Here is a 16,492-nt window from a genome sequence, read left to right on the forward strand (position 1 = left end):
AGATTGTTCCCATCAACATTTACACATACTGTTATCTCTTGACGAGTGAGCTTTCCAAGCCACGACTGACTTCTGGATAACACCCAAATTCCTTAACGTTCCTCACTAGGCTCTCACACCTCAGTTGCTTCCAGGCTCGCTAGCTTTATCTCTTAACAAAATTTCCTTTGAGTACTCTAGCTTTATCTCTTACCAAAATTTCCTTTGAGTACTATGGGCAAACACAAAAAAAGGAGGGTTTGGGTAGGATGTTCTGGGCAAGGGGAACAGCAACATAGTCAAAAGTTCAACATGAAACCACCAGACATTTGGGAATGTTTGGACAAATTTTCATCATAATATCTGTAGCACCTTCATGTACTTATTAACATGGCTGTCTTTCCCAGTAGATAGTACACTCCTTGAGGTAGGGAATTTGTCTTATTCGTTTCTATATCCCCAGAGCCCATCAAGAGTTCTGCTGCCCATGATGCCTGTCACCTCTGTGGAGTCACCGTGATAGGCTCAGATGTGTCTGTGGCCACTAGCAGGACTGACCTAGTCCTTCTAGAGGGAAAGAAGATCAGCCCATTTACATAACAGTGAACAGAGCGGCATTTGCTGTTACCTCCAGAAAGGAATTTTATGGAAGAGGGGCTCCCTATAATGCCTTAACTGAGAGGGTCTACCAGACTGGTAGCCAAGATGTCCCTGGATCCTGCCAAACCCCCAATGAAACCTTGAGTCTCAGAGCCAAGAAACTAGAGCCTGTGGATTATGTTATCAAAGCGTACAAAGCCAAATATCCCATTGTTAGCTACACACCCTGAAGAATTCTTTTTGTTTGTTTTTGAAACAGGGTCTCGCTATATACCAAGCTGACCTTGAACTTACAATAATCTCGCCTCGGCCTCCCAAATGCTGGGATCACAGGCATGTGCCACCATGGCTAGTCTGAAAAATTTTTAACAAGGATGACAGCCCCAAGCTAGAAAGCCAGCCATTAACAAGGATGGCAGCCCCAAGTTTGAAGTTTGAAAACTATTTTAACATAAAAAACAAGTTCTGATGTTCCATCTAAAGTTTTTCAGAGGATAGGTCAGGGGGACATTCAGGTGCTAAATCTTCTGCAAAACAGATAGCTTGAAGCCTGTCATAAAATAAATGCTTAATCTGAGGGCAGTTTAAAGAGAGATGTCAAAGGACTGAGTGTATTCAAGTTAAAGCAGTAGAGATAGGATTCCTGCCTGTGAAGGTAACTGCAAGATGGCCTGTGAGTTAAGAACCCTTTCCGTGCTGAGGATTCTAACTATCCAGGCTAAAAGTACCTGACAGACCAAGCCCTGTGTTGCACTTGAGTATAGCTTGCAGGAGAAAAAAAGTTCTACACTGGCCCCTTGAGGATTAACAACAATTGAATAACAGATTCCCCCCACACATACACACACACTTTCTTGATTTTCAAGCCTGTGCCCAGTCCTTATTAACTGAAAGCAAACCCTTCAGCCTCTATGAATGCCTGTGTCCCTTCTCTGTAGAGGTAGAATGTGATGCTCTATTATTTTCAAATCTTTAAAAGGCCCAGGTAGTTTACCCTTCGATTTACCTTTGATCAGGTCTGACCCAGCTGCTTTTGAGTCGCGCCTGGAGAAACGCAGTGAGTTTCAGAAGCAGCCAGTGGGGTACTCTAAGCAAGGTGATTTCATCAGATGTATGGAGCAGAAGGTAAGACCTGCCCCTTTTTGTGTTATTAGCTTACCAACACTCCTCCCCACTTCTTCCAGCCCTGTCTTTGATGTGGGCTTGATGATGAATCAACTTGAATGATCTGAGCATAGCCTCTCTCTATTGTATTCATTCTCCATCCATAAATGTGTATCCTGTTTTTTCTCGGCAAGGTACTGTGATCATGATGGAGACCAAAAGGGAAGAAAAGTATAGTCCTGCTAGGCTTGGAATCTAGTAATCATATGGTAGCACATATGGTATCGGGATGCAGGAGTCAGGAAAAATTTCTCAGGGGAGATTGAACCTGACCTATGCTAGGAAGAGTCTGGGGGATTTAAAGCAGAGAAGAGAGAGTAGGGCTTTGATGTAGAACAGAGGTCATCAAATGTTTTGTAAAAGAACCAGAGAGTAAATATCTTGGGCTTTGTAAGCCATATGATCTCTGTTATAAATACCCAGCTCTGCTATTATAGTACAAAGGCAGGCATAGACAATAAGTAAATGAATAGATGTGGTTGTGTTATAATAAACTTTTTTACAAAAACAGTTGGCAAGCTAGACTTAGTTTGCTAACAACCAACCACTGGCCCCCCACACCCCATGCTCTACTTCTACTCTGTGAAAAGGAATTAGTTTAAAGAGAGGAAAAGCTTTGAAAATAAAGGGTGATCCTGGAGAGACTGAGGTATTTTGACCAATTTCTGTATCCCCAGAGCCTACCAAGAGCTCCACTATCCAGAATGCCCATGGCCTACTCATTTGGATATAACCCAAAGTGAGGAGAGGCAGATAACTGACCTGCTAAGAGGATGGATTCTGCAGACGGATACCAGGGACTGAATCTTAGGTCTTCCACTTACGAGCAATTTAAATAACTTCTCCAAGTCTCAGTTTGCTTCGCTTTGAGACATGAATAATAACGGTACCTATCTCATAGAGTTGTACTGGAGAGTAAATAAAATCATTCAAGAGTTTTTAGTGTAGTCCTAGCACATAATAAGTACTTAATACATATTAGCCATTGTTATCCTTAAATAGGAATCAAAGCTGGAGAAAAGCATGTGAAAAGATTAATGCAGTGTTTTTCATACTGTTTCATCATGACCTATAGTAAGAAATACATTTTGTGTTGCAATTTAGTACATATGATATGATTATAACAATTTTTATGAAACAGTAGTTACTTTCATGACATCCAGTGCATTCTTATTTTTTGTTCCTTTTCATCTTTTAAAAATCTGTGATGGCAATCCGTTAAATTGATCTTGCAATTTAAGATTTGAAAAATACCAATCTAGAGTAGTGCACAAAACAAATTGGAGCAGGAGAGACTGGAGCCAGGGAAAATATGCAGCAGTCCAGGTGTGAACTATAGAGAACCAGAAATAAGGTGGTCACAGAGGAAAATTGGAATTGTACATTATATTTGAAAGTCAAATTAGAGATGTTTGTTTTACTTGGAAATAACTTTTTTGCCTTAGGTATCCTAAATTGTAAGAGCCTGTAACTAGTTGAGTCAGTTAGAACAAGACTAATAGTGGGCTAATATCACAAAGTTGGGGAGCAAATTCAACCTCCTATACATAAATTACCAACTACTCCCTACTACAAATATTTTAACAGACGTAATTTTCTATAATAAACATTTATAGTAGCAAAGTTACAGTTGATAGCTCTTGGAAATGTTTCTGTATTATAAACTTTCGATTTTATATGGGAAGGTCTTTGCCCCTTTTTGTAAGCACACTTTAAAATTCAGCTTTGTGGTAATAAGATTTAGAATAAGTAATTTAAATTATGGCAATGCTTAGGTAAATATTCACTTACTATCTCCCTTATCTAGCTAGACAGAGGAGGGGCAATGGCTAACACATATTCTCAATTCTCAAAGCCTTCTTGTTACTTTGAGTCATCAGTTCCCTACCACATGGGACTCAACATTCTCTCTTTATAATAAATTGTATTTAATTCTCCCTCTTCTACCTGAAATAAAACAATATAGTTAGGTAGATTATATAACCTACCTAAACACATAATTTTGATGAAAAAATCAGTATAGTGCTGTGGCCATAATTAAAGTATTTTAAAATAAAATACACATTGTAGTATCTAAATTCTTGGATGTTTCACTTATTTGTAAAATAACCATGAGCACATAAGCAGCAAATGCTAACTGGTATACAAATGTTGTACTGGTAATTATAAAAACTCCAAAAGCATGAAATGTGTCCTTACCAGTGACCTGAGATGCCCCATCGTACAGTCTTCTATCAACTTATGTAGTGGTTATATTTCTGGGAAAGTCAATGTCTATTAAAGCTGTGTATTTTTTTTAAATTAGATTATAGGCCAGGTAATTACAAAATGGTTTCACCTACAAGAATGCCTGGCTAGACATTGAAAGGTTGTCATTATGTAGACTCATCTGTAAAGTTGCAGCACATTTGGCACTCATGCCCTCTGATAAACATAGATATCACCATCTAGTCTGTTATCATGACAACAAGAAAAATTATCCCCACAGATTTCCAAAGTATAGGAGAGAAAGTAAAGCAGACATTTAAATTCTTTATTAAGTGCTTTGAGACTTTTGGCGTGTAGTTTAAACTATTTTAACTATCTCATTTCGTTAGTTTTAAGGCCAGGTTTTTTCATATTTTAGCATCTTCAAAATTGTCTCAAAATTGATGTGATAACAAAGTATTATGTTATTGTTCAAGTGGCACATTCGTTATTTTCTGATACATAAAATATTGGTGAATCTTAAAATCAGTGATATCTTGGATTTGATAAACTGAAATAAGTCTATACTTTGGGCTTATTTTTTTTCTATAAGTGAAAATTGAAATAAAGAATATTTGAAAGTCACTGTAGGAAAAGAATACATGAGGATATTTGGTGATTGAAAGGTGAAAGTAGCTGTACAAATGAAGGTTTGCTTTTGTTTTGCTTTCATGGTACACCTAAGGATGAATGGTATGAATATGAAATCGTTTCTCTACTTTTTATATGGCTTGACTATGAAGGAATAGCTATTCTTGGATGCTGCCAGTGTATAGGGGTGTAATAAAAAAAAGATTCAACAAGTTTTTCTGTGCCAGGCTTTTACTTAATTTGTGGATACAGGTTATATGGGCATCATTATGAAAGATTTGGATTCATGAAATCACAGAGTGACAGAACATGTTGTTTAGCATGGATAGTTATCCCACATGTAGACTACTTGTTTACCTCTGAAAAGCATGTTTGGTTTTTCCCCTGCCTTGTAGCAGGATTATAGACATGAGCTACTCCCAGGTCTATAATAGCCTGATCTTGAATTTAGAGATAGAGTGAAGGCTAAGAACTATCAGCCGTTTATCGGCCATTCCTACTGTCAGAAACCATCAAAGTAGGATTTCCAGGCTTTTATCAGAGATAGTAAGCAAGAGAGAAAATAATTACTTTCATTTGTTCTTGGCCTTTTTTGAAAGGGTGTTTAATTTGATGGAGGGACTATTAAGACTCAGGTCCACTTAGGACATCTGCCATTAGAAGTGTTGTTGGAGATACGAAGCAGTCTTAGAAAACACATCTTTCCATTTCTCACCTCTTCTTTGGCTCAGTATTGAATAGGTCAGTGGGCAGATCACAGGATAGCTAAGGAGACCTACTTCTGGAAAGAAATACCTCATATTCATAATGGCAGGAATAGGATGAGCTTCCCAGTACTAACAGATGATAGTACTAACAAAAAAATTTTTCTCATCTTTGCATTTCAGAATCTTAGAGGAAAGTTGTTGCATAAACAATAACTTCATATAGTGTGTACAGTTAGTCTAAAGAGTGGAGAAAAGTGAGTCATCAGGTGTAAAATTACTTAATAAGATTGGGTACTTCAGCTAGCTTGGTTTTCTTTTTCTTATAAATATAGATTAATACCCTCTCTCAATATATATTTCAGACAGATGTCTTGGAGAAGCAGCCTATGAGCAAAGGATTCACTAAAGACAAGGTAAGTCTCTAAATATTGAGATCCGAGTCTGAAGTCATATGGGACATCTAAAACAAGGGGCTACAAACTTGAATGTATTTACTGTGAATCAGTGGTTTTATATAAGGTCATTTTCCAGCTGTAGAGATGAGATGTGAACTTTTGTGTTCTTAACATGACTCTAGGTTACATAGGGGTCCTGGTAGTGCTGGAAGAAATTTGAAGGAAACGTAGTGAAATTTCTCCTTTATCTAGGGAGTAGTTTAAAAAATCAAATAAAAGTATATTTAGTTTGTCACTTAATTGTAAATAAGGAGCTCCCCCTGGTAGAATAACAGTTAAATTAAAAATAACAACCAACCTTTCTCCTTTTACCAGCTACAAAGAGCTGCAACACTTGCTGGTGAGGTTGAAGCAACTGGGAAGTACGCAGTAACCTAACACAGACTCCCTAGGAGTAAAGCTATGAAAACCTGTGTGGGCTTGTGGACTCATTGTCTCTGAGCATGTGGTTTTCTTATGTTTGCATTGTACTTAACTGAAGATCTGCTTCACTGTCCTTGGATATTGTTTCCCACAAGGCTCAGAGACAGCATTAAGCTACAGGGTTTTTGTTGTTATTTTTAAATTGTAGATGTTAATTGCTTTTTATTTCCTCTTTTAAGACTCTCGGTTCAATCTTTAACATTGAGATGGTGAAAGACAAAACTGCAGAAGAAATAAAACAGGTAATGAATGAAAATGTGTTGGCATACTCCATGAAAATGTGTTCTGTGAACCAAATCTGAGAGTAGAAAAAAGCATACCTTTTTTGACACCTCTTTCTAGCTGAAATGAAAAATACCAATAAAGGACAAAAGTGATGAATTACATGAACAACAGTGGCGTAAGAAAACTTGTCTTTCGTGGTCTTGCTCTTATATATCTAATCAACTTGTATTTCCCCTTTGTTTTTCATTCCACTTGCCACATTTTACTTAAAATCTTCATCCCTTTTTTTTTTGGTACCAGGGATTGAACTCGGGACCTTCCGCTTGCAAGGCAGGCGCTGGAACCACTGAGCTACATCCCCCCGGCCCTACTTAAAATCATCAGTACTTTGTAGCTGATTGCTGTACTACCTTTCTAGATAGGTTTCCCTACTCCCATTTCTCTCATTTTACCTATCATATCCTGACCAAGTCCTCTTAAAGTACTCTTGCCTAGTGGAGGGACAAACACAAAAACAACTAAGATCAGCACAAGGTTCTAACTTCTGTTAATAGAGCCTTACACAGTCCTGGGGACACTCAGGCTGTCCCTATGGGAAAGGTGCCAATGGAATGTGGACATCAGCATATCATTTGGGAGAGAAAAGCCAGGCCCAGGAGGCCTGAACAAGGAGATAACATTTAGACCTATAATTTTAGACAAATTTGTGTTCATTGGAATAATTTTTAAGTAACAGAGGTCATCTAAATTAGAAAATATCTCCCAGTCTTATAAATTTCAGTGATTCGTAAACTATCTGCTAATATCATAAATTAAAATACTGTAATCCTTCAATTGAGAAGACAGTCTTTTGACATACTTTTTTAAAAAGGCAAAGCAACATTAGGTGCATTAATAGAGTAGTTTGCCTAGGCTCTAGGAAGTAATAGACCTTTTGTACTTTGTATTGACTAGATAGATCATCCGTTGATTAGTGTATCAGTTGGAGCCTCACATTGTAATGGGAATGTTGACAATACTAAGAGAATGGCTAGCTCACTCAGATGTTATCTTGGTTGTGGTGCCTTTCCCAACTTCTGTGCCTTTGCTAATGATGTCACTCTCTGCTTAGCATGTATGTTTTCTCATCTTCCTGCCTCCCTATTTACCCCCCACTCACTTCTAATCATTCTTCAGAATATAGCCAAGTGTCCCTTCCTCTGGTATACTTCCCTAACCTGGGTTAAGTGCCTCTTTTAGTAGCTCTCTGTCAACAACCATGGTAGAGAGAAATATATTTCTTATTAAATCACAATGATCTACCATCCAGTCAGCATTTCGGTACTTTTTGGTTTGTAGGACACTGATGACAACACAGGCAGATATTCTGCCTACAGAGATTTGCAAACTAATGACAGAGAGGGATCCACATGTAAATGACCTTATTATGAGGTAGCATATCCTAGGCATCTTTTGAAAGGTATAAAGTGCAAACGCAATTTATAGGAAAATTTCTAACTGAAATGGTCAAGGGAGACTACATGGAAGAAGTATATAGGCTTAGCTTTGGAGGACAGGAAATCTTTGTAGGGTTAGAGATGGGGAAAAGGTTTTCCAGTCAGAACCAATAACATGAAAACGAATGGAGGACAATAGAATAATAGTACAAATATGAACACAGAGCACGTGTATGATATGCTAAGGGACAAAAAACAAGACACAATATTGCATATGCTCTATATCTATGTATATGTGCTATAAAAGAAAAATATTCCTTAATTGATAATGTGAAACAGGAAGAAAAGATCCAAAGGGGTAGGGGAAGTGGGAGGGGTAGAGGAAAGGAAAGAAGGGAAAGGAAAAAATATGAGAAAAGGAAAAAGTGGAAACAAAGTCTTTGTAAATAGGGAAAAGGGGGGTGAAGGGAGGGCAGGGGAATGGGGGAAAAATAAGAACCAAGATACATCATGTAAAGGTACAAGTTCCCAATGATAAATGTAAATGTATTGTATACCTAAAATGTACCAATAAAAGAATTTAAGGAGGAAAGAAGAAAAACATTCCTAAGAAATACTAGAAAAAAGATATATCACAATAACGAGTCTTTTAGAATGGTAGAACTATGAAAATTTTTCCCTATTTTCTGATTTTGCACAAAAATATATATATATAAATTTTATTCCCTTCCTTTTGGTATTTACATCATGAAGGTCTACTGTGCCCTTCCTATTCTTTGATGCCAGATAGAAATAGGACTTCTGACTGAGAGTTTGCTGAGTCTTGACTGTGCTATCTCTTTCTCATGGAAAACTTTCTGGAAGTGAGATCTCAAGCTGTCTATAGCAGGCAACACTAGCTAATAAAACTAACATTATTTTTAGTGTTTACTCCATGCCAAGCACAGAGTTACAGTATACTAATTCAACTGGTAAAGACTATAATCCTGTGAGGTTGACATTACTGTTATTTTATTGATATTACTTAGGGAGTTTCAGTGATAAGCCCAAGGTGGCATAATTCATAAATGATTGTGGCTGGGATTTGCATCCTGGCCTCTCTGAATGACTGATGTCCTGGTTCTCTGAGAAGACCCACAGTTGGCTGGGGTGGTGTGAATCTGAGGAGGGAAGAAAAAAGATTGGGGAAAAAGAGGTTGTCTATTATATACAGGCACATTTTAAGAGGAATGATTTCAAAGGTCATAGAATCAGTTTCTCTGACAGAATTTGTTATTAAGAGTTACAGTTTTTAATCATCTAGAAGAGTGTATGATATTAAATCTTTTTTATAATCATATACTAGTTACAAAAGCATTACAGTGGATATTTCCTACCCATTATCAAATAGCATATTACTCTTAGCAATGAAAGCTGTCACCATTTCTTACCACAGGTTGAAAAGATTACCCACATGTCACAGGCACCCTCTGTTTTTTTGTACAGATTTGGCAGCAGTATTTTGCAGCAAAAGATACAGTCTACGCAGTCATTCCTGTAAGTAGTTTGGAGGGGAAATGAAGTGTTACAGCATGAAGGTCAGTACTGTAACCTCAGCAGGCAGTTGCCTTTACTTTTCCTGTGTTTATGGCCTCTTGAGAACTTGGATTTTACAGCTCTGAGGGTTTTTATTATGCCCTAAGCACCAAAGATTGGAAGTTCCATATGGTATATTTATGGCTTTTGTTTTCCCTCTTTCTGGTTTAGAAATGTCTTTGAGTCAAGTCTCTGACAAGGGAGCATTGTATAAGTTCGTGTTACTCAGTAATTTCCAAATGTCTTTTATTTCTTTTTGGTATTTTCAACCAAGCTGTTGGAATTTAAGACAGGACCTCTAATATAGTTTTCTTCCCTTCTTGTCTGTAAATAACATATACCCAAGCTGACTTAGAACCTTCTCCTAGTCTTTCTTCCTAGCAAGTGGCATTGTCTTTGTTTTTCCCTTCTTGAATTGCTCTTGGAGATGGTCACTGGTCGCTTCTTGCCTGCTAAGTCTTTGCCTAGGAAGGGATGCTACTTTCTGGTTTACTGTTTTTCTGCTGATATAGGAAAACATTTGAAATACTGAGTTTTTGGCTAGTTCCTCAATTATCCAAGCCAGGCCTTTTGGTTGTTACATGGACATCACTGTCTTTTTTTTTTTTTAACCTCTTATCATATAGACCCTTACCTTTCGTGACTTCAACAGCTAGAGCAGTCTGCATTTTCCATCATATTTTAGCCCTCTTATACCAACTCATTGTTGGAACAGGCCTTCTCGTCTCACCTTGGATTGAGTTAGTGAGTTCCCTGGAGTGTTTGTAGCATTTGAGCACCTAATCTTCACACATAATTCTGACAGCGAACAGCAAAACATACATCTGGCTTTTCCTGTCTCTCTGTCATAAGAGCAATTTATAAATAGAAAAAGACGGGTTAGTTGTAGTATAACTCTAGAATTTAGTCTTTCTAAGCTGAATTGTGATTATGATCTCTTATATTTCCCTGTTTATGAATTAATTTTATGCTTTCTCAACTCACAGAAAGAGAAGTTTGATTTGATCTGGAGTCGGGCTCAGTCCTGTCCAACAGTAAGTTCCTGGTGACTGTGTAAAAACTGTTGATCAGTGCTGCCAAACAAGGGTGTTTTGGGGCCAGGGATTTAGCTCAGTTGTTCCGTTGCTTGCCTCGCAAGCACAAGGACCAGAGTTCGATCCCTGGTATCAAAAAAAACAAGGATGTTTTCCAACTCACCTCCTCCTATTCCACGCTTTCTCACATGTTCATTTACCAAAGAGGCTTACATGTTAATTATAATAATAAGTGATATTTCAGCCCAACAAATGATATGGGTTTGACCTCATAACCTCTGCCTTTTTAGGTCTCTACCACATCTCAAGCCTTACTGAATGTAGGCCTTAACCCATCAAAATAGGTACCTATTGGAAGGCATCTGAGCCCTTAATTTTTTACAACCTCCTTCAAGTTCCTGCTCTCTTGGCAGTTTCCTTTGCTGTTTTGGCCATGCTATCTTGCTGTAAGGTGCCTAAAAACAATTATGAGGCTGTTGTTGCTTGAGTAAAGAGCTGACAGAAGGCCCCAAGAAAAGGGAATGAATAACTGACTTGACAGCTGAGTTGGTGTTGATCATGATTTCTAGGTTTTTCAAAAAATTTTTCCAGGGCCAGGAATTTAGCTCAGTGGTTCTGGCGCCTGCCTCACAAGCGAAAAGTCCTGAGTTCAATCCCTGGTACCAAAAAAAAATTTTTCCAAATGCTGCCAACAGAAAATAAAGAATACCTAAGTAAATGGAGAGATATACTGTGTTCATGGATTAGATGGCTCAATATTGTTAAGATGTCAGTTCTCCCCAAATTGATCTCTAGATTAAGTACAATTCAAATCAAAATCCCAATAGGCTTTTGATTTGCATGAATGAAATCATTGTGTTATCAGTATAAATAGAGGCATATAGATCAGTGGGAGAGAATAGTCTAGGAACAGACCACTTATCTGAGGTTAGTTGTTTTCAACAAAGGTGCCAGTATAATTAAGGAAAAGATAATCTGTTCAATAAATTATGCTAAAAAAATTGCAAAATCACGTGCACACAAATTAACCTCTACCCTTACCTCACACTGTATACAAAATTCAACTCAAAATAGATCAAAGACATAAATGAAACTAGTAGAAGGAAATAAAAAAAGTAATCTTAGTGAAGTTCAGTTTGACAGTGATTTCTTAAATATGTCACAAGAAGCATAAACTATTAAAAAAATATTAATTTAGATTTCAACAGAAGTAAAATGAGGCCGGACATGGTGGCGCATGCCTGTAATCCCAGCACTTGGGAGGCTGAGGCAGGATGATTGTCATAAGTTTGAGGCCAGCCTGGGCTACACAATAAGTTTAAGGCCAGCCTGAACTACATAACAAGACCCTGTCTCAAAAAAAAGTAAAGGGCCAGGGATGTAGCTCAGTGGTGCCACGCCTGCCTGCAAGCATAAGGTCCTGAGTTCGATCCCTGGTTCTGCAAAAAAAAAAAGTAAAACATTTTATTTGTACACTCATGTTCCTTGCAACATTAGTCCCAATAGCCAAAATGTGGAAGTAACCCATTACATTTAAAACTCTTGGAATATGTAATATAAGAACTCTAATAAAAGATAATCTTATCCTGTGAAAAAAATAAATAAATAAAACTCTTATAACTCAGTAATAAAAAGAACAGACAATGCAGTTTTAAAATGGATGAGAATTTTGATTAAACAGTTCACCAAAGCCAAAAAAAAGTGGTTCATACCTATAATCCAAGTTACTCAGGAAGCTGAAACAGGACTTTGAGTTTGAGGCCAGCCTGGGCAACATAACAAGACTATCTCAAAAGAAGAACAAAAGAGAGTTCTCCAAAGAAGTGAAATGACACATAAGCACCAGAAAGATCCCTAATATCATTAGTCATAATGAAAATCCAAATATATATATTCAGTAAAAGTATAAAACATGGAAAGGAATAATGAGAGACACCAAATCAGGATAGGTATTAATCTCTAATGGGATTAAAATGGGTTGCAGAGAGATCTTCAAATTATATCTCTAATGCCTTCTTTCTTAGGTAGGTGCATGAGTCTTTATTATATTATATATTAATTTGATAATTAAAGAATTATTTTTAAACCCAAGTGTTGAAGAAATGGAATGAGAAATATAAGTGGTTGCACCTAGAGCAAATGACTTTATTTTTCTGTCCCTTTGTGTATCTCTTTCCCACAGTTTCTGTGTGCACTGCCAAGAAGGGAAGGTTATGAGTTCTTTGTTGGACAATGGACAGGTACTGAACTTCACTTCACTGCACTTATAAATATTCAGGTAAGTGGCTTGTGCTCTAACAAGCACAAGGATAGAGGAAAGAGACCTATCATTTGGTGGGACCAGGAGCACTTGCTGAGACTTGAGAGCACAGAATATCTACTAATTCTTAGCAATACTTGTTGTGGCACTGATGAATTTTCATACTTTACATGTTGTAGCAGTTTTCCTAGGCCCACTTAATAACAAGAAATGGGAAAAGACCCTAGAATACTTTCTCTGACCAACTCTGGCTCTCTTTTGTCTCTTCCTCAGACCTTATAGCATTTACTGCATGTTCTTCACTTGACAAACATGACGAAGTTAGAATGTTATCTTTTTAACCCAAGCTATAAGCCCATTGAGAAAGGCTGCATGTTTTACATGTGGTTTATTAACCAAGTCAGCACATTCCAAGTGCTAGGTGAAGTTTCCATTTAATATTATTTTATTTTATTCCTTTTTTCTTCGTTTTATACTTAAATATTAGATTTAAAAGTTAAGTTCTAAGCATTTGAAGCTTTTAAAATAAAAGACAGTATTTTAAATAACAAAGAATGACATTCTGTATTTAAAGGCTACATCTGGCAAAAACAAGGATATTCAGATTGGCTTTAAAGTTGGGATAAAGTACAAAATAGAATGAGGGAACAGCTTTTCACAATTTTTAAATAATTCATCCAACAGGAATTTATTGAGCACATACTATAATAACTAACACTAGATGTACTTACTATTACCAGATGCTGTATATACATTGTCATTTAATTCTTAAAATACACCATTAAATAATTATTGTTATTATTTCTATTTGCAGCAAAGAAAATGAGCTTAGCGAAATTAGTTCACATTGCTAAGTGATAGAGCTGGGTTTGAATCCAAGTCATCTGACTCCAGAGTATATGAACGTAACCATTGTATCATTGTGTTGGGAACTATGCTAGGACCTGGAGATCTGAGACAAGATTCTTGCCTTCATGAAACTTATCCCCAAATACAAGAGAAATATCCAGAAACATAATTATGATCAAAGTGATTAGTATATAACATTAGAATAATGACTGAAATGATCAATAAAATACTGAAAGTTTGTTCGGTAGAACTAAGAGACTGAAGAATACCTTAGCAAGAGTTAGATATGATAATTAAAAGCTTTGCTGAAATTTTAGAGATGAAACCTAGGGATCTTATTTTGAATGTGGTTTCCTTCTACACTAGATAGGGCATGGGGCTTTAGACTTGAATTTAGCCTTGTTTCCTAGTCTAGACTTGAGGTCTAGTTACCACTACTCTCATCATTCTTCATGAAATTATGATGTCCCCATTCTTCTCTCTTTTCCCACCCCAAACAAATTATATTTTAAAATCACAGACTACAAATCTAGCCCATGTACAAGCTCTCCAGCTCTTGCTACAGCTTAAAAGAGCTCAGTCTTCAGAGCCAGCCAAGGGGAGTAGATTTCTGCTATGAAATGCACTAGTCCATAAAAGTGGCAATTACACAGGCATATTGCTTTCTTTAGAACTTGATTTGGTAGCTGCTGGTGCCATTTTATTTTTAAATGTATGGCTACTATGAAGGATTCACTGCCTTCTATAAACATTTTCTGGGAAAAAAGCCAAACCTTTTCCAATTGAAGACACAAATAACACCATGCAAACTGTCAGTTTCACCCTGCCTTTGCAGGCTCAACCTTGCCTCCACATACCTTTCCTCAAGCTCACTGGCCACCCAAGGGGCTATCAAGAGCCAGAATTTCCTCCAGACTCTCTATTGCTTTGAAATTGTCGTTTGTCGTTGTGGTACCTTATTGAGCCTTAGTAAGTGTTCCTCCTGCAGACCCGAGGAGATGCCGCAGCCAGCCAGTTGATTTTATATCACTACCCTGAACTTAAGGAAGAAAAGGGCATAGTGCTGATGACGGCAGAAATGGATGCCACATTTCTGGTAAGAAGCACCTTTGCCTGTTTGGATTACCTAGTAGCCCTAAAAGAGCTGCACTTCTGTCAAATCTTGTAAGAGGTAAAATTCCAGGAAATTTACATGTACTTATTTTTTACTTATAAAGTTGGCATAATTTTGACTTTATGCTCTTCCAAACTGATTTTAATACAGATCCTTAATCACTTATTCACAATTCTGAAATCCACAAGTTGCGAAAATAGAGTTTGTTTTTCGGTTTTGGAGGGGGCGGGGGTTGGTACCAGGGATCAAACTCAGGACCTCGCACTTGCAAGGCAGGTGGTTGCTAAATCCCCAGCCCATGAAAATAGTATTTTAATACCCATTTAGTCACAAAATCTTACCTGATTTAAACTCATTTGGGAACTAAATGTTTACTTAAACTGACATGAGACCATTTATAGTCTTTATTAAATTCACTTGGTATGGAATATTGTGTTTTATTGGTATGTTTGATTATGGAGAGTTATATAATATACACATATATTATCTGAACCTACTACCTTTCTAAAATCCAATAATTCTAAATCCATCACACATCTGGCCCTAGGAAGTTTCAAGTAAGAGATTGTGGACAAATAAGTAACTTCCAAAATATAGGGCAGTTTTTTGTCTTTTCCACGCTATTTACATGTGAAACCATCATACATAGTGATTTCCTTCCTCCTTTTCCCATTCCCAGTTGAATATCACTAAGATAGAGCAACAACTATATGCCCATAGCTAATGATGCCTGTTGTGTTCTCCCCAGGTACCAGGAGCAGTTTTATGATTGCTGTACAATCTGTTTGTCCTTGCTCATTTCAGTCTCATTTATCAGCTTCAGCCTCAGAGACTGGTGGTATCTGCCTCCAATTGTAGAAGTATTCTTGCTTTAGGAAGATTTTGTTCCTGAGGCATGTTTGAGTTTAAGAAAGGCAAAATTGATGAAGGAGAGTCACCAACTTCAGTAAGTCTTAATTATTAGAAACAGTAGCAGAATGAAGTGGAGGGAGTACCAGCCTGGAATTCTTGAGGTCTGCCTCTGGCTAACCACATGAGCTTGGACCCATCCCTTTACCTCATCTGCCTTGGTTTCCTGCACTATTAAATGAGGACTGGGTGATTTCTAAGACTCCTTCCAACTCTAAATTTCTGTTAATTTGAAATAGCCATGTTTGCGATGGGAGGGGGTTGCTTTTAATTGAACACTCAGTCTTAGAGATGATTGTCTGCTTTTGAGAAGTGATCTAAAAGTCCTATGGAGGGGATAAAGGTAAAGCACAGCCTAGAGTGTTTACAAACTCATCTTCATCATCCTGTAGCTGGAGCACTCTTCGAGCAATCAATTTTTGTGAGAATTTTCCCGTATCTTTTGGGGTTTGATTTTGGCCAGATGGACTCAAGTGGTGATGGATAAATGCCTCTGGCCAGCTAGAACTGCAGAATGTGTAGAAAACAAAACTCAGAGTTGAGGTAATTCTTTCATGAAGTTTTGAGGGTATAGCCTGTGACTCCCCAAGCTTACCCCACCCCTCTTCAGGTATTGTCTGCTCACCATTTCTGTGTCCTGCACTTTAGAGACACGCACCTTTCTCTTTCTAGAGCTTCGCTGGTGGATTAGTTATAAATGGCTGCATATCAAACTACTCCAGAACTTAGTGGCTTAATACAGTAAACATTTGTCACCTCACAGTTTCTGTGGGATAGGAACTCAGAAGCAGCTTAACTAGGTGGTTCTGGCTCAGAGTCTCACGAGGCTGCCGACAAGATGTTGGCTAGGGCTGTAGTCATCTGAAAGTTGATTGGAGTTGAAAATCTACTTTTGGCCCCATACACATGGCCATTGGCAGAGCC

The 16,492-nt window shown here is 37.6% G+C and overlaps 1 protein-coding gene across 5 annotated transcripts in view; it reads left to right on the top strand.

The window, feature by feature from the left end:
• Positions 1–16,492, top strand: part of Atpaf1 (ATP synthase mitochondrial F1 complex assembly factor 1) — a 38,372-nt gene that overhangs the window by 1,446 nt on the left and 20,434 nt on the right. For all 5 annotated transcript variants that reach the window (XM_087214888.1, XM_087214889.1, XM_087214890.1 and 2 more), the window contains exons 2-8: positions 1,596–1,704; positions 5,651–5,701; positions 6,346–6,408; positions 9,313–9,363; positions 10,389–10,436; positions 12,619–12,714; positions 14,534–14,641. In XM_087214888.1, the coding sequence (XP_087071014.1) occupies positions 1,596–1,704; positions 5,651–5,701; positions 6,346–6,408; positions 9,313–9,363; positions 10,389–10,436; positions 12,619–12,714; positions 14,534–14,641 (526 nt within the window). The remainder of the gene's footprint in view (positions 1–1,595; positions 1,705–5,650; positions 5,702–6,345; positions 6,409–9,312; positions 9,364–10,388; positions 10,437–12,618; positions 12,715–14,533; positions 14,642–16,492) is intronic.

The sequence above is a fragment of the Heterocephalus glaber genome, unplaced genomic scaffold (genome assembly GCF_053883595.1).
Source record: "Heterocephalus glaber isolate CG9 unplaced genomic scaffold, H.glaber_assembly_v1.0 deba00001451, whole genome shotgun sequence".
NCBI lineage: Eukaryota > Metazoa > Chordata > Mammalia > Rodentia > Bathyergidae > Heterocephalus > Heterocephalus glaber.